The sequence below is a fragment of the Rhinopithecus bieti genome, unplaced genomic scaffold (assembly GCF_001698545.2).
Source record: "Rhinopithecus bieti isolate Rb0 unplaced genomic scaffold, ASM169854v2 scaffold_61298, whole genome shotgun sequence".
Classification (NCBI taxonomy): domain Eukaryota; kingdom Metazoa; phylum Chordata; class Mammalia; order Primates; family Cercopithecidae; genus Rhinopithecus; species Rhinopithecus bieti.
This window is the reverse complement of record NW_016823727.1, coordinates 38,773-57,009: the sequence shown is the minus strand read 5'-3', so window position 1 is coordinate 57,009 and position 18,237 is coordinate 38,773. Positions and strand designations below refer to the sequence as shown.

The window sequence follows — 18,237 nt, the reverse complement described above, 5'->3', positions numbered from 1 at the left end:
TGATCAAGCTAGTCAATTGTGGGTGCAAAATCACTGGGAAAAGATTTCTTCTGTTACCTAGCAGTCGGAAAATTAAGTGCAGTTCATCTTCCACAGTTGATCCTGGAAATAAAGGTCTTCCAGAAGCCATTTCAAAGAAAATGCAACCAACACCCCTTTAAAATAGATCATGAAAATAATTTAGCAATTCATATAAAGCACAAGAATCTTTTCCTTAAGATTGCCTCTCTGCAGATTCTGCACTAGCCTGTTGGAAAACCTCCTGAAGAGATATTTTAGATCTAACTAATTTGTTCACATTTACCCTATTTGTCTCAATTTCTATATTGCTATATCCATTTTTCCCATTTAAAATGTCCAACTCTCCTTTGCATAATACTTGAAGAATAACGCTAACAACAGTGACTGAAGATTTACCATGTGTTAGAAATGTTTTTTAAGTGCATCAGTTATCTCATTGAATCCTTGTATTAGCAATAGTGTAGACCATGGATTGAACAACAAAGACAGGCGGGGGGAAAAACAACTGAAGAGATATTATGGTAATCTAGGAGATGACAGTGACCTAAGCTAGGCAGGAGAAATGGAGAGAAACAAATGATTCAAGACATTTTGATGCAGGAAAAAGAGGTAGAACATGTTGGTACAAGGTGGTGTGTGTAAGAGAAGGAAAAGAAATGGATGGTGGTTCAGAGAATAGAATGGTGGTTCCTAGAATAGTCATCTAGGAACTGTATGTACATACATAGTTTAAGACATAATCCTTCCATTAAAGAGCTTGTAATCTAGCAGCTATATATAAAAGTTAATTTTACATATTAAGTGTTATATAGGAAATAAAATGATATAGTTGCTATGGAAAATAATATGGTGGTTCCTCAAAAAATTAAAAACAGAATTACTATATGATCCAGCAATTCTACTTCTAGATATACATCTAAAAGAACTGAAATCAGGCCAACACAGGAGGACTGCTTGAGCCCAGGAGTCTAAGACCAGCCTGGACAACATGGCGAGACAACGTCTGTTAAAAAGAAAAAGAGAGAGAGAGAGAGAGAGAGAATTGAAAGCAAGGTCTTGAAAAGGTATTTGTGTACCCACGTACACAACAGCATTATTTACAATAGTCAAAAGGTGGAAGCAACCCAAATGTCCATCAATGGATAAATGGGTAACAGAATGTGGAATATATATTTAATGGAGTATTTTAGCCTTAAAAGGAAGGAAATTCTGGCATACGGTACCATGTGAATGAACCTTAAAGACATTATGCCAGATGAAATAAGCCAGTCACGAAAGGTCACATACTGCATGATTCTACTCATAAGTGGTACTCAGAACAGTCAAATTCATGGAGACAGAAAGTATTATAGAACAGTGGTTACCAGAAACCAGAGGTGGGGGAGGGGAATAGGAAGAAATTGTTAAATGGGTACAGAGTTTTGGTTTTGCAAGATGGAAGGATTCTGGAGGTAGAGAGATAGTGGTGATGGTTGCACAACAATATAAATGTACTTAATGTCTCAACTATACACTTAAATTGGTTAAAATGATAAATTTTATAACTATTTTACCACAATATTAAAAATTAATTTTAAAAAGTTATATGAGACATTTTATATAATTGTTCAAGATAGCAACAGAAATAGGTATATGACTTATTACCACATGAAGAACATAGAAAATAAATGCAACCACAGTTCAGAGGAAGGAACTGCCACCAGAGGCTAGAGTATATTCCGAAAAGGATTTATGAAAAGCTGTGTTCTGAACGTTACTAGGAATGAGCCCAAGTTAGGGCACCAGAGTGGGCATTCCAGATGGGTGGACTGGTATGAACACCAAGAGCAAAGGTAGGAAAGTCCACGTTATTCCTGAGAGGTAGTGAGTATGCCATGTTGCTAAAAGGGAACATTTCTGTTGAGAAACAGTCTGAAATAAGTTGGAAAAGGTACTTTAGAGACATCTTATGGAAATCCTTAAGTATCAGATTGAGGAATTAATTGTACCTTATTCTATAGGTAATGAAGGGGGTGGCAATAATGGTGTTTGAGTAGAAGAGTGTCAGGATCAAAGTGGTGTGTGAAAAAGATAACTACAGTATTTTAATTTTTACCTTTAGTTCAAGTTAAAGCAGAAAGATTTTGGTGAATATTAAATGATAAATAATTTTGTTTTAAATTACTATGTATCAGATACTATTGAGTGTCTCATAAAGCACTCCTCTGAGTGTTCATTTAATCTTAACATCACCTACAACACTTCAAAGTAGTTGTTACTATTCCCATTTCCTTAAATGAGGAAACTGAGGCAAAGGCCAGTAATTTGAATAAAGTTATTACATAGTTCTAAATGGCAGAATTGGTATTTAAACCTAGGTAATCTAATTCCCATGCCAGAACTCATTAATCACTGTTTATATTATGGCTCTTTAAAATCATACCTCCTTAAAAGTCAAATACTTATCAATACACCCTGCATTAACAGTTACATTCTTTCAAAATTATAAATGTCAGTGACATCTGTATATATTTACCACATGTCAATCTGTGTTGAGTACTCCGAGGAACCAAGAAGCACATCAGGTGGCCGGTACCATAGTGTGACAACTTCATTTGAGTAGGTCTTTGTGGGAACTGACTTGGCTCGGGCTAGTCCTTCATAGGGAAAATAAAACAAAGGGTTAAGAAAAAGCTATAATGGATCTCTCAGACCCTATTCTCACCATGACTCCATTCAAAGGGATGCCTGAGATGGTTAATTCGTAGCTTCTTGAGACTTCAACACAATTAGCTTTATGAATTTGTTGAGTGCAAGTGGCCCTGAGTCAGCAAATTCTTATGTAGTTGAAATAAACAAGAATTCCACAACCAGAGACTATGCTTGCTTTTATGTTTGAATACACCTGGTGAAGTATTCTGGGTGAATCTAAACTTAAGATGTTTTCCTTCTGTCCATGAATCATGATGCCAAAATTATTTCTCAACTGCAATTAAATTAATCAAAAACAGGCCAATGACATTGAGACACACAATTTTACTTCTAACAGCTATGAGCTTCTGTCACCTTTTAACCTGATTCCAACTTTCATTTGCTATACCATTTTTTATCAAAAACTGTGAAGTTACTGATCCATAATCTCACTCAGATTTACTGACAATTTCTTTGCAGAACTCGACTTAGAGACAATTTCCTCAGAATAAAATTATAATGCTGTTCTGTACTCCCTTTTTAGGTTTTAAGTTACATGGATGATTTTAGAGTAAGATAGACTTCATTGTCCTTGGATATTATTAATTGCTGTTTAAGTCAGGGGTGTCCAATATTTTAGCTTCCCTGGGCTACAATGGAAGAAGAACTATCTTAAGCCACACATAAAATACACTAACAACAGCTGTGACCTTAAAAAAAAAAAAAAAAACTGTAAAAAAATCTCATGTTTTAAGAAAGTTTACTAATTTGTGTTGGGTTGCATTCAAAGCCATCCTGGGCCACATGCAGCCCATGGGCTATGGGTCAGACAAGCGTGCTGTAAGTGATATAAAACATTTGCCATTCCTTTGCTAATTTAATATGGAATCCATTGATAATCCAGAAATAAAGGCTAGAGTTTACAACTTTATCTCGAGTTACTAGTGTGAGAGAGTTGTTACTATCTCTAAGCCTCTAAATTATGATCTGAAGAAGCAACTTTGAAAAACATCTGGAAAATTATTAATTTATTTGGCCAAAACAAGGAAGAATTTTTTAGGCTGAGATTGCTGTTATATATAACTTTGTATATCTGATTAAATATTAAAGAAAAATGTCACAACAGAATAACTCAATATTTTACTGAATAAGGTCACACAAACAATATCAGAAATTTAATGAGACAGGACTCATATACTATTTTAGTTCAGTATAATGGGAAAAGGGTATACCTGGAACAACGCTGACATTATTTCATTTAATTACAAGTTTTACTCTAGCATCTCAACTTGGTGAAGTAAGTCTGACAAATTATTTTCATACTGATTTTGGTAATTAATTAACAAGATGGAGGTAGGTTTCTGATCTCTCTTCTTGATATTAAAAGTGGGTTATAGGAAGGCAAAAGACAGGGTTGCTAATGTGCTTATCCCGTAACATACCATATCAAGGCAAATTACCAGTTATAGTTTCCTCTGTATCCTACTCTCCCACTCCTGAGAGGATTCTGAACTACGGTGTTTGTCTACATGGGCTTCTAGTTCACAATTAGAATTTCAAATTGGTTGGAATGAAATGAAACAATCTCTCCTAAACCAAAATAATTAAATGTGATATGGTATTATTATATAAGCCATTTTCTATCATTAGTGAAAATATCTATCTATATCACTAGTTCCAAGACTTCTGATTTTCACTGATCACGGGAAAAGGGTAGAATTTTCAGAGGGACAGAGAACACCTTATAGTATAAATACTCGAAGTTATGTGAACCTCCTTCACATGAAGTCATATTTACTATGCAACAAAAAAAAGGAAGAAATAGAGACAGAGTTGAACATACTATCTCATGGAATAATCAGAATTTCTTGTTGCTCTGTAGGTAAAATTTGCCTGGCTTGCTTTGTAGAGGTTAGAAGCAAAATTTGAAGCACTCAAGAGTATTCCCTGAAAAAAGTAGTTTTCTTCTTCTTCTTCGAGACACGGTCTTGCTCTATCAACCCAGGCTAGAATGAAGTAGCTTGATCATGACTCACTGAAGCCTCAACCTCCTAGGCACAACTGATCCTACCATCTCAGCCTCCCGAGTGGCTGCGACTAGAGGTGCACACAACCACACCTGGCTAATTTTTAAAGTTTTTGTAGAGGCAGGTACTTGCTATATTGCCCAGACTGGTCTTGAACTCCTGAGCTCAAGCAAACTGCCTGCTGGGCCTTCCAAAGTGCTGGGATTACGGGTGTCAGCAACCGGACCCAGCCAAAGGTAGATTTTTTTATAGTCCTTGACATTCCTTTTGCATTTTTTTTTTTTTTTTTTTTTTGAGATGGAGTCTCGCTCTGTCATGCAGTGGCATGATTTTGGCTCACTGCAACCTCTGCCTCCTGCGTTCAAGCAATTCTCCTGCCTCAGCCTCCCAAAGAGCTGGGATTACAGGTGCCCACCACAATGCCCAGCTAATTTTTCTATTTTGAGTAGAGACAGCGTTTTACCATGTTGGTCAGGCTGGTATTGAACTCCTGACCTCATGTGATCCACCTGCCTTGGCCTCGCGAAAGTATTTCTCTTCACTGACATTCATTTTGGGATTGGGACTAAAGAGAATTAAATGCAGATTAGCTAAGGCAGAGAAGGAGAAGGAAAAAGACAGGGTGAAAAGGAAATGGTGGCTGAAGGAAGGAGAAAGAAAAAAGAGAGACAAAGTAACAATTATTATAAGGGAAATAACAACATAAACTATGCCCAAGAAGAGACTTTATAATCTATGAAAGCATATGTAAATAGCTTATAATTGTTATTCAAACACAGGTGACCCACACATTTCCTTTTTAAAGAACGAAATGCAAAAAGTAATTTACTCTTCAAATGGCAAAGTATTCAATGAGCAAAAGTATAGGCATTTCCAGAACAAATTCACCATTTAATAACAGTGAAGAGTAATACTTGAAACACTAGTATTTATCAAATTTAATGAAACACTCCAAACATAAAACTAGCATAATCAAAGCCAGGTGTAATGGCTCACACCTGTAATCCCAGCATTTTGGGAGGCCAAGGCAGGCAGATTGCTTGAGGCCAGGAGTTTGAGACCAGCCTGAACAACACGGTGAAACCCCATCTCTACTAAAAATACAAAAATTAGCTGGGTGTGGTGGCACCCCTGTAACCTCGCTTGAACCCAGAAGGCGGAGGTTGTAGTGAGCTGAGATTGCACCACTACACTCCAGCCAGGGTGACAGAGCACGACCCTGTCTTAAAACAAACAAACAAAAAACTACCATAATCATTTATGAAAAAGAATTATAAATTCTAGTTATAGAAAACTGCATGGGTTTTTAAAAAGTAAGTTCTCTAAGAGTATTCAAACTCTCGGAATATGGAATACAAAAAATTCAAAGCTACTCTACAGAGTTCCTTCAACACGAAAAAGTTTACTTTCTAGAAGCAAAAGAGCATTTAATTTTACTTTCAATTCCCTTAAAACCAGGTTAGCTAAAAGATACAGATAAATAGCTGCAATTAAATTATTGAGCATATAATACAGAGTAATGGTGGCAGGTATATTAAGGGAATTCCTTTCAGTAGTTGCTTCTAAACTCACTGCTCTCAAGACCCATTTTCTTTATTAATTATTATTATTATTATTATTATTAACTTAAGTTTAGTGATGTGCATAACAGTGCAGGTTGTTACATATGTATATTGTGCCATGTTGTGTGCTGCACCCATGCACTCATCAGCACCCATCAACCCGTCATTTAATCAGTTATAACTCCCAGGTGCAACCCTCCTCACACTCCCTCCCCAGATAGCCCAGTGTGTGTGTTTCCCCCTTTCCAGAGTCCAAGGGATTCTCATTGTTCAGTTTCCCACCTATAGTGAGACATGCGTGTTTGGTCTTCTGTTCTTGCGATAGTTTGCCTGAGAGTGGATTGGTTTCGCAGCTGCATCCAGTCCCTACAAAGGACACAGAACCTCTTTTCTATGGCTGCATATATTTCCATGGTGTATAATGTGCCACATTTTCTTAATCCCAGTCGTCACTTGAATGGACATTTGGTTGATTCCAAGTCTTGCCTATTGTGAATGGTGGCCGCAATAAACATAACATGTGGCATGTCTATATGCGCATGATTTTATAATCCTTGGGTTATACCCAGTAAATGGCATGGCTTGGGTCAAGACCCATTTTCTACTCTGAAAATTATCAAAGACCTAAAGACTTTTATTTCTGTGGAAATACTGATATTGCCAAATTAGAAATAAAAACAGCAATTTTAAAAATTTTTCTTTAAAAACACCACCCCTTATATATGCAAGAATGACATTTTTATGGAAAACTTTTTTTAATAAAAACAAGAAACTAGTAAAGAATGGCCTTCTTGTAAATCTTCTTTGAAACTTGTTTTTGGTGAGAGATGGGATCTTTGCTATGTTCCAACTGGTCCTTAAACCCTGGTTCAAGTGATCTCCCCCACCTTAGCCTCTTAAGTGCTGGGATTACACCCCTGAAGCCGCTTATTGTTCTGGCCTAAGTCGATTTAATAGAAGACAACGGATTCCACATCTGTTTTTGCATGCGATGTTTGTGATATTACTGATAAATAACATGTATCAACAACAAATAAATATACATATCACAACATACATACCATAATGAATGAAATCAGATCTCACAACAGAATGATGGCCTGGCAAGAGAGGGCATTTAACAGCCTTATTCTGATAAACTAGAATAGTCTTCTTTGACATTACACAAACTACAAATGTAAGTGTCTCTTAAATGTGTTGTGTAAAAAATTACAACGATGAACCTCTCATACTTTTGTTGCACTAAAATCCATTGATCTACTTGTACTTTAAATGGGTCTTTTATCAATGCAATTCTTGTAATATCCCATGCATTTACCATTTGGGAAACACTGGTTCCCGAGTTATACAATTCGCAAATGTTTATACATCTTTTTCAGCAATATCGAAAAATCGTGTAACATCAACTTGATCTTATCAGAAAGTCCTCTGAGTATTGAAAAGGCCCATCAAACTCAAAGCAGATCCAATTTCCAAAACTCTAATTTTGCTTGAAAAACTTGAATTTTATACCTGGCAAGAAATATGTTCAGTCTTGTCCTTGAATGATAGGCTTCCCTTCATTCATTTTCGGAAAATGTCGCCAAATACCCTAATTGAAATAATCATAGTTTGTCTGTCAGTCATTAAGTAAAAATGGTGTCCCTTCAAATAACGGGGCCCCTAGTTCAATTTGCCTCAAATAATCACATGAGACTTTGCCTCGAGACCCAACCACATTATTTTTTCTGGTGGCACAAATGTGTTTTATGTACACTTCCCCATTTTATCACATTAAAATATTAAAAAGAAATGTAGTCAAGGATGGAAATTAATATTGCTTCATCATGTACCGTTTTTAAGTGTAACTGACAGTTTTCCCTTTAAGTAAAGAGTGTAAAGAAACAATGATGGCCTGGGCCCGGGTGGCTGCACGCCTGTATCCGCAGCACTTTGGGACCGAGGCGGGTGGACCACCCTGAGGTCAGATTCGAGACCGCAGCCTAACATGATGGTCACACTAAATATGCAAAATTAGCAAGGCATGGTGGCGCATGCCTGTAATCCCAGCTACCTGGGAGGCTGAGGCAGGAGAGTCACTTGAACCCAGGAAGCAGAGGTTGCAGTGAGCCAAGATCACACCATTTTCTCCCCGCCGGGGTTTAAAACAAAACCCTTTTCCAAAAAAAAAAAAAAAAAAAAAAAATACAATGATTTATTTTTGTGCCACTATTTTGATATATAATTTTATGCGTTATTACTTTGGGATCATCATTGCAAGTATTAACACAGTGAAAAAGGCAAATAACAGATGGTACAATTTTGGTAATATATTTATATTTAGAGGCCTCCTACAAGGGTCTCAGGAGCCCTAGGGGTCTATGTCCACACCTGAGAACAGCCTGTGCCTTTTAGAATTTGCTGCTAATAACCAACATAAATCACCCACCAAAGTTCTGTCAAATATCTTATTCTGTGGGCCACCAAGACAATTTCCAAACCCACATAAAAGCAATGGCATATTATGACAGTGGTTGATCTTTTAAATTTAAGAACCTGGAAGTACTAATAAATATCTCATACATTCCATACCAAAATCTGCTAGCTTTAATTCTCCTTTTTCATTAATGAGGAGGTTCTGTGGTTTCAAGTCTCGATGCAATACCTTTCTTCTATGGCAATATGCCAAACCACGTAGAATCTGGTACAGAAACAGCTATAGAAACAAATAAATAAAAATCAGTCTTACAGATGAGACATGCTTTAGTATAAGCATAAATGATGGTAAGGAGAAAAGCAACTGGCCTAGAACATTGTAACAGGAAAAAGAAAGTAATTGCATCCGTAAGTACAATGTCTATTTCCTTTTATAGTGGCTTTCTGAATTTAATAGTTTATTATTCTATTTGAAGCACCCACTTCTTTTAGTCTAACAGTATCTATGAAAATATTTTTTAAAATGAAACTTCCTCCTAGCAGTAACAGTTGATTTACTGTGGAAAATGACTTAAAAAACATATCCTCATAAACTTACAGGCCTACTAAGGTTTACATAGTTTAATTATAAAATTCTGGCAAAACAACCAACCAACCAACCCCCCTCCCACTCAACGCTCCTTAAAAAACAAAAAGAAAAACTCTGATCTGGGGCAGTGTCATTAAAATAAGGCACTGGAGTTGGTGATTTTATGAAAAGTCTGAGGTATCAAAGATAATGCTGCTGCACAGCTCTGGCAAATTACTTACTATAAAAATAACTGAAACCAGCTTCTATCACCCACCTCTTACTTTCAGCACGTCCTACTCAGCCTTCAAAATCTACTGTGATTCACAAAGGGGCATTAGCCCTATAGTGTTCTGAACGACTCTGAAAAAAGCAATTCCTATAAGGCTAATAATGGTAGGGTTTTAGTTGTAGATTTTGGTAGAAAGAGGATTCTGGAACACATAAGACCTTTGATTCTCTGGGGTTAACCAAAAGAACCTCAAGTACAGAGGATTCAAGAGTTTCCCCTCAGTTCATTTGTAGGTGAAAAATAGAGCATTAGAACAGAGGCAGCCAAGGCAGCAGGTCAACGGTATGCCTGAATGAATTCTCTGTGCCAGAGTCTCTGCAGTCTACATAATTACGTTTTTAAAACTCTAAAATTACTGTAAACGAATTCCTGTTACACTTTGTATTTTGAAAGTATAAAGGCCACTTAAACAAATAAATAATATAATGCTTTCCAACTTAAGCTAATCATGTAAACCTGGCATTAAAGAAATAAACGTCTCAACATTTGTGAAATTATCATCATTAAGGACCTTGTTTTATTTTCAAAATATTGCTAATAAAAGCAGGAAAACAAAATTAAAACCAAAAAAAGATATAAAATGACAGTTATAACACTTTGCAAACAAAAATGTAAAATATGATGAAAACAACCCTGACAGAATATATATGGAAGTACATTTAAAGCCCTTTTAAAAAATCCTTAGCAATGTGTTATCCATATGTTCTGAGCCGTCTTTTAGTAACAGAAACTGGCTCTCTTTTATAACCACCAAACTTAATTTTTTTTTAAATGTAAGTTTAAAATTACTACCTACAGAATTAGAAATGTCTGAAGTGCACAGCTGTGACAGCCTATTTTCAGAATAGGTTCTTACATATTGTTGACTAAGTTTGGATAAATAAATCGTTGCTAAATTTGGATACACCACTCAGGTCAAAGAAACCTACTATAAGAATACAAACTATGCCTGATGCTGTTACTCAGTTGATAACTTTTGGGTGTCATCTGGCACTGATTTTATGGCAAACTTTTTTAGCACTAAATTTTTAAATATGTTGTAGTAAGAAAACATACCAATTATCTTACTCTGCTTCCTAACAGTACAGATTGGCATTTCCAGCATAGGGTTCACAAAACCTGCATGTTCTGGCCTTATTCATTAGTCCTGAAAAGTTGTTGTTTTATAATTAAATACCATTTATTTGGTGAGTTCACTATTTAAAGAAGGCCTTTCACAGAATGCACTCATCATTCGTATTTGATTTTTTTTTAAAGCAGAATATACCTGTACATATATTCTATATTAGGACAATCAGTTGTAATGTGAAATGTCAAAAGAATAAAGTGGTTCTACAAAAAGGTCTGATCCTAAGAAAGCTATAGTATAGTCAACAGAAGTTCTGGGTAAATATTGCATGTTCAGATGACAATAACCTATAAAGGCCAAACAGAAAACCCTGAAGAAGAGTTATGAGGCTGGTACATTTCATTATATAATGGTTCACCTCTGCTTTAAACAAAATTTAAAAATTACATACGAAAACATACCTTTACGTTGTGCATACTCATGATGTTTCCACAGTCATCCATGTACTGTTTCAGGTCTTTATCCTGGAAAAAAAACAGTACTCTGCTATGTGATACACAGTTTTCAGAATGTTGTGACTGGTTCACTTAATAGTGTTTTTCAAAATATGTCGTTTTTCAAGAAAAGATATTAGATGTGCCATACACATAATTTAATTAAAACTGATAACTAAACAATAAAGTTCCTTGGGCTATTAAAAGTCCAATTTATCTAAGCACAGCTGCAGTTTAAAGAAAATAAAAAACAAACTGAAAGTCCAATTTACTATATTTTCTAAAGCAAAGTTAAATACTGAATTTTTATGAGATGCTTACCAGATACTCAAACACCAAAGTCAAAGATTTATCTGTGTGAACAATGTCATGTAAGGTTACTATATTTGCATGTTTTAAATCCTTTAATAGTGAAACTGCAAAACAGAAAAAGAAAGACAATTGTTTAGTCCGTGGTAGTCTTTATAAAAACCTGAAGTAAGTTGAACATATGAACTGATTAAAAGATTCTCTTAAATTCAGGTCTTGGGCAGTGGCTCATGCCTATAATCCCAGCACTTTTGAGAGGCTGAGGCAGGCGGATCACTTGAGCCCAGGAGTTCAAGACCAGCCTGGGCAACAGTGCTATTAAAAAAAAAAAAATTATTCTCTTAAGTTTAAAACAATAATTTACCAAGGGGATTGGTTGTAAAAATTTTCATGGAAATCAATTTTTTCTTTTCTTTTATACTACCGGGTTTGATGTAATAATACTTAAAATTGTCCCCAATATTATAATATTCTCCATATCACCTTCTGTATTTTTCTTAAATGTTAACTTTTGAAACTTCTGGGATTAATTTAGATATAAAGTACACGGAACCATTTTTCCCCTCCACATTACTAATCGGTTGCCTCAAGCCATTTTCTGAATAATATTTTCTTTATAAAATGGTACTATGATATAAATATGTTTACATACTGTTTTTTAATTTATTTAGTTTATCTGGCTAATTTATAGTTATCATGTTCCCCATGTACCAATGTATAACATTTCCCTATGACAAATAGTTGTCTATGATAGTGATTTTTAATGAATGCAGATTTCATTATAAGTTATACACTAATATTATTCCTTTCTTGTGAATATTTGCTTTAGAAATTAGCTTTTTAAAGGTTTAATTATATCTTCCAGTCATTTATTACTTGTATATCTGAGCTCTTTTTACTTATAAAAAATAAACTCTTATTCCACCACTTTGATTTTAAAATGTTCTGTATAATTATTATACCTTCTCTTATAGCTGTGCAGGGTGCACCTTCTTCATGTTCCAATCGGATCTCTTTTAATGCCACCAAATTCTCTGTCAATTTACTTCTTCCTTTATACACTGTTGCATATGTACCCTATAAAATATATTTTTAAAGGACACATCAAAAGTATCATAAGAGTCTATTTAATACCATCCTATAATAAAGAGCTCTACCTGAATTTCTAATTTCTAAGCATTGTTAAATTCCATCTTGCAAAGAAAAACACACAATGATCAGCCTTGGCTTTTCTTACAGCAAACAGGACTTTCAGTTCATATGCACAGCTTCCATACTTCTGTAACACTACAGAGTGCCTCAAGAGTATAAAAACATAGATAGAATATTTACTTTTTGTACTTTATTTCAGATTAACAATTAGATTAACAGCTTTAAAATCAAAGATGCTTTACCTGCAATGGTATATGGAGACTGATGGACACTAATTAAACATATTAATTGAAAAATGAAAACGTAATATACATATTGTTAAATCATAATTTTTTTTTTTTTGAGATGAAGTTTCATTCTTTCACCCAGGCTACAGTGCAAGTGGCACAATCTCGGCTTGCTGCAACCTCCACCTTCCGGTTTCAAGCAATTCTCCTGACTTAGCCTCCCGAGTAGCTGGGATTACAGGCGCCCGCCACCACGCCTGGCTAATTTTTGTATTTTTAGTACAGACGGGATTTCACCATGTTGGCTAGGCTGGTCTCAAACTCCTGACCTCGTGATCCACCTGCCTTGGCCTCCCAAAACGCTGGGATTACAGGCGTGAGCCACCACGCCCAGCAATCATAAAAATTTTACCCATGTTTCCAGACTTTTCAGAATCTACATAAACTCTCCTTTAAAAAACAAGGATCTCTTCTATCATTGCCAGGACAGCCCTCAAGATCCTTTAAGGCGTCCCTATTATTTTCTTTGCCCTTTCTTACTATAGGAGGTAGGCCACTTCTAAATCAGTAGTACCAGTAGCAAGTCCAAGAAAACCAAGATCTTAAGAATTTCCTTAACCTTCAAAAAATGTGTTTTATCTTTATTCTGATTTTCACAGGTCTGAACTCATGCAATTTCCCATAATGGCATGGACAGTAGACTGCCAGTGGACTAAGTGACAAATGCCTACTTTGTTATCAAGAAAACAATACAAATTTGCTGCAATAAAAATTTCAAAGCTATAAAAAAAATCCATTTCCTCTCAAACTGATGGGAAAATTTCAAGAATTGAAGACTCTAACTCCTAGAAACTCTGTTACCTTTCCAGAACAAGTATATAATCTTGTAGACATCAGTATTTATATTTTTTCCAGGTTAACAAAAACTGTGGAGTAACAGAGAATGAAGAATAAGAAAAAAATGTGTCTTACATTTTGAAATAAATATTTACTTACCTCTCCAAGCTTTTCCAATTTGATGTAGGTTTCCATTTTTCCAAAGCCGATTTCTGACTGAAAAGTAAACAATGATAAATTTTGTATTTATTCTTTTTTTTTTTTTTTTTTTTGAGACAGCGTCGTCTCACTCTGTCGCCCAGGCTGGAGTTTGGTGGCACAATCTTGGCTCATTGCAACCTCCACCTCCTGGGTTTGAGTGATTCTCCTGCCTCAGCCTCCGGAGCAGCTGGGATTACAGGCGCGCACCACCTCGCCCAGCTAATTTTTGTATTTTTAGCAGAGAGAGGGTTTCAACACATTGGCCAGGCTGTTCTCAAACTCCTGACCTCAAGTGATCTGCCTGCCTTGGCCTCCCAAAGTGCTGGGATTACAGGCGTGAGCCACCGCGCCTGGCCTAGTATTTATTCTTAAAGTTTCAATTCATCTCTTCCTCAACTTTTGAAACTTTTCCACTCTAAAGAGTGACTAAGAATAGAAAAATCTGATTATAATCAAATGGTTGAATATCTATCAAGTTTTAAAATAAACCCAATGTTGGAATATTCAAAGGTTCAAAAATATCAAAGTTCACAATCAAAATTGTCAACCCAACCTTTTATATATGTAGTTAACATTCTGTCATGAAAAATATTTTGTTTTATTCTAAGATACCACAGGTGTTTTAAGATACTAAAGAATCTTATCAAGGATAACTACTTGGGATTTTCTTTTTAACAAAATTATAAAATAAATATTTTTCCTATATATTTTCCCTCACCAATCTTAATTCTCAAGGAAGCCCCGCAAACAACAAAATACTATTTGTTTCAGGTTTTCCAATCAAAATATAATGAAAAAGAAAACTGAAAATCATGCTCTACTACGGATCAGGAAATGGCAAACATAGAAGCAGCAACGTTAAGTCTAATTCTGGCTACACCCTGCCGCCAAAACAAAACAAAACAAAACAGCAACAACCCACAACAAGAGAAAATGCTTTAAAAGTGAGTTCTCAAAAGCCTTGCTTTTAAACCTTGAGCTTGCCTGCCTATTGTGTATAGAGACAATAAATAGGGCAGATGAAATATACCTAAATATGTAATACAGACCCAATATTTAAAATGAAAAAGAAAAAACCATAACACATTTAGGAAAAAACATTTTTGATAGATTGAAAACTAGGGACTGAGAAAGCAGAAATATTTTAAAAGTAAAACAGAATGGGAAAATAATTTTCTTAAAGTTGCTTTCTAGTACCCCTTTGTAGATAATGGAAAAGGTAATGATAATCTAAAGAAAGATTCACTTGCTTAGAATGGTGCTAATGCCCTTAAATAAAAGCTGGTGAAAGGAAATAATGTTTTTCAATACATAATCTCAGTTCTCAAAGGTGTCTAAATTATGCCAGATGATTAAGTGCTGTGATTTAGTCAAACTCTAGAGATCTAAATATGCACTTTTCCTTGGAACTACGGAATAAAATTAAAATAATCTTTGGTAATTAGACTTGCATCACTTACAATTTTAGACAATAGGATAAATTATCCAAAGTTGAATGGCCAAAAGTAGCAGAGGTCCCTCAAAAGAACTGTTTTTATCTTTTTGTTACAATGATATATATCATATTAAAAGCCATGTGGAAAATTACACATCCAATAGTACTTAACTCAATTTTAGTAAATTAATTAAAACTTCGGTCACAGGTATTATTGAATGAATGAAAATTATTTTGTACTCTTTATGACATTTTCCTATATATGACATTTTCATAAAACATTAAATTAAAATGAAGTTTTACAACCATCATACACTATTCATCCATGTATTGTACATGACTCAGTATTAAGTCCTTTGCTTTCTGATATCAATAACTACGCAAAATAAAGAAGTAAAACTACAATAGATAACATTTTAAAAATACAAGTGAAGTTTTCAAAATCAGTATGAAGAACATGGTAAATAGCCCACTATCTGGTACATGACAGTCTGATTCTGAATAATATTTTAATTCACGTATGTTTTATATAGCCTATTTATATATGATCTTAAACACTTTACTTCATAAAAAAGGCTAATTGCCAAGATCACAGAAACTAATAAAGTATCTTTATTCTGATACTTATCTCTGGAATTTATAAATCCATGAATATGGAACCATCGCATTTTTGCCATGAATTTTAAGTTTTGTGTCATCTTTTATGGGGGGGGAAACACTATATTGAGAACAAATGCAAACTAGTATGAACAAAAGAATGAATATTCCTGAAAAAAATATTTAAAATGTCATTACAACAATGAGAAGCACACAGGAAATAAGACTGTAAGCTAGGCATTTTTTCTTCTCGGGAGTAGAGAAATGTTCTTATTAATCCTTTTATCTGGAATGAATGAATACTACTATGTTCTTAAAACATCAAACACACTAGGGTCCAACGGTTACTATGACAAAATGTCGAGGTTTGCTTTAAAGACTATGTAAATGGACTACAAATTAGACTGTAAAGACAAAAATGTATGAGGTTAGGTTTAAATTTGAATAATCAGTCTATAAAATAAACAACACTACTGAATTCCACCCATGCAGGCAGGCAGGCAGGCAGAGAATTCAGACAAAGGCACAATTACACTAGTGAATTGTCTGTCAGATCCTAATTCAAAAAGTAAAAGCGTAGCCCCCATTTTAGAAATCTCCAACTTAGGATTTAATGATTACATCAAAATAGTACTTACTGAATCTTTAAATAAAATTTTTAGAAAATTTTGCTTGCATTTTTATTTGCTGAACACGACAAGATTAACAATAGATATAATGACTAGCTTGTTGACATGCTCTCCTACAGAAATTATTCAGAGGACAGAGGACAAAGCTCATTTATTCAACATTTACCCAGCACAATGTTAGGTGCTAGAGAAGACAGATATGATTCCCACTTTCATGAGTTCACAATCTAGACTGAGTTCCATCCTAGATTATTTTAGAATATTTTAAAAGTTTCATAGAAAAAAATAATAGCTAAAGAAATAGCACAATAAACTTTATAATGTATATGTTGTTGTTTCAGTTTCTGTAGAAACTCAAAAATTGCCAGTGCCAACTATATTGCAAGTTGTCACGGCGGGGTATTTGGGAAAAATTTTCAATTAGCAATAACTGCGCCTTGGATAAACCTCGGGTATGATACTATCACTGCTTAAAGCTTATATTTTCATGTAATATAAAAGCCCCCCTAATGCTGCTTTCCAGACAAATAAAGATAATTTTTTCTGATATTTCACTGTTCCAAGAAAATACTTCACTTTTTGGCAGCCCAAGCAAATTCCTATTTAGATGACTTAGAGCATAAGCATATGAAAATTCTAAAAATATATATGTAAATTAAATTATAATTTATAATAGTATTCCTAGAATTCAGTGTAACTTGTAAGCAATACCACGCCTTATGGGAAATTTTTTGTTTACTTTGGATCTAGCAACATAATTACTCTATCACATGCTGGAGATGCTGTTCTAACTGAGCATCCAAACAAATGAAGTATAGGAGGTCCCCCTTATCCACAGGGGATACTTCTAAGACCACCAGTGGATGCCTGAAACAGCAGATAGCACTGAAACCTGTATGTACTAGGTTTTTCCCTATACATATCAATTCACTCCTAAGATAAAGTTTAATTTATAAATTTTGCCGAGTAAGAGATCAACTAATAAAATAAATAACAATAATAATACACTGTAATAAAAGTTATGTGAATGCTGTCTCTATCTCTCACTCTCAAAATAATCTTATTGCATTGTATTCACCTATCTTCAGACTGTGCTTGACCTCAGGTAAATTGCGGAAAATGAAACCAGAGATAAAGGTGAAAGCTTCTGTATGTACAGAGGATCTATAGAGGACATTTTAAGAGTGAGTATGTATTAATATATAAGAAACGGGGCCGGGCACAGTGGCTCATGCCTGTAATCCCAGCACTTTGGGAAGCTGAAGCGGGTGGATCACAAGGTCAGGAGATCAAGACCATCCTGGTCAACATGGTGAAACCCTGTCTCTACTAAAAATAGAAAAATTAGCTGGGTGTGGTGGTACATGCCTGTAATCCCAGCTACTCGGGAGGCTGAGGCAGGAGAATCGCTTGAACCTGGGAGGCAGAGATTGTGGTGAGCCAAGATCGTGCCACTGCACTCCAGCCTGGCGACAGAGCAAAACTCTGTCTCAAAACACAACAAAAAAAGAAACAGCAGGGGAAGAGGGAGGCTTTTTCAAACATTCATTTCCCTCCCTGTGGGAATTACCGAGTTACTGTTAATGACAGAAATGTGTTTTATCCCTTAGACTTGGTGGGCAGGGGGAGAGATTGAGAATCTCTATTCTACTGAGTCAATTTGTCTTACAAAAATTGCTATTATCATCACCACAATACCACCTTAATCCTGTATACCTGTACATAATATGCT

At 35.1% G+C, this 18,237-nt stretch overlaps 1 protein-coding gene across 1 annotated transcript in view; it reads right to left on the bottom strand.

Annotated features, from left to right (window-relative positions):
* The window catches only part of CDK17 (cyclin dependent kinase 17), a 53,436-nt gene that overhangs the window by 7,646 nt on the left and 27,553 nt on the right, over positions 1-18,237 (bottom strand). Inside the window, exons 5-11 of the mRNA XM_017861751.1 lie at positions 13,803-13,859; positions 12,390-12,504; positions 11,440-11,534; positions 11,086-11,148; positions 8,852-8,975; positions 2,537-2,657; positions 58-155 (exon numbers count right to left, since the gene is read on the bottom strand). Of these exons, the coding sequence (XP_017717240.1) occupies positions 58-155; positions 2,537-2,657; positions 8,852-8,975; positions 11,086-11,148; positions 11,440-11,534; positions 12,390-12,504; positions 13,803-13,859 (673 nt within the window). The remainder of the gene's footprint in view (positions 1-57; positions 156-2,536; positions 2,658-8,851; positions 8,976-11,085; positions 11,149-11,439; positions 11,535-12,389; positions 12,505-13,802; positions 13,860-18,237) is intronic.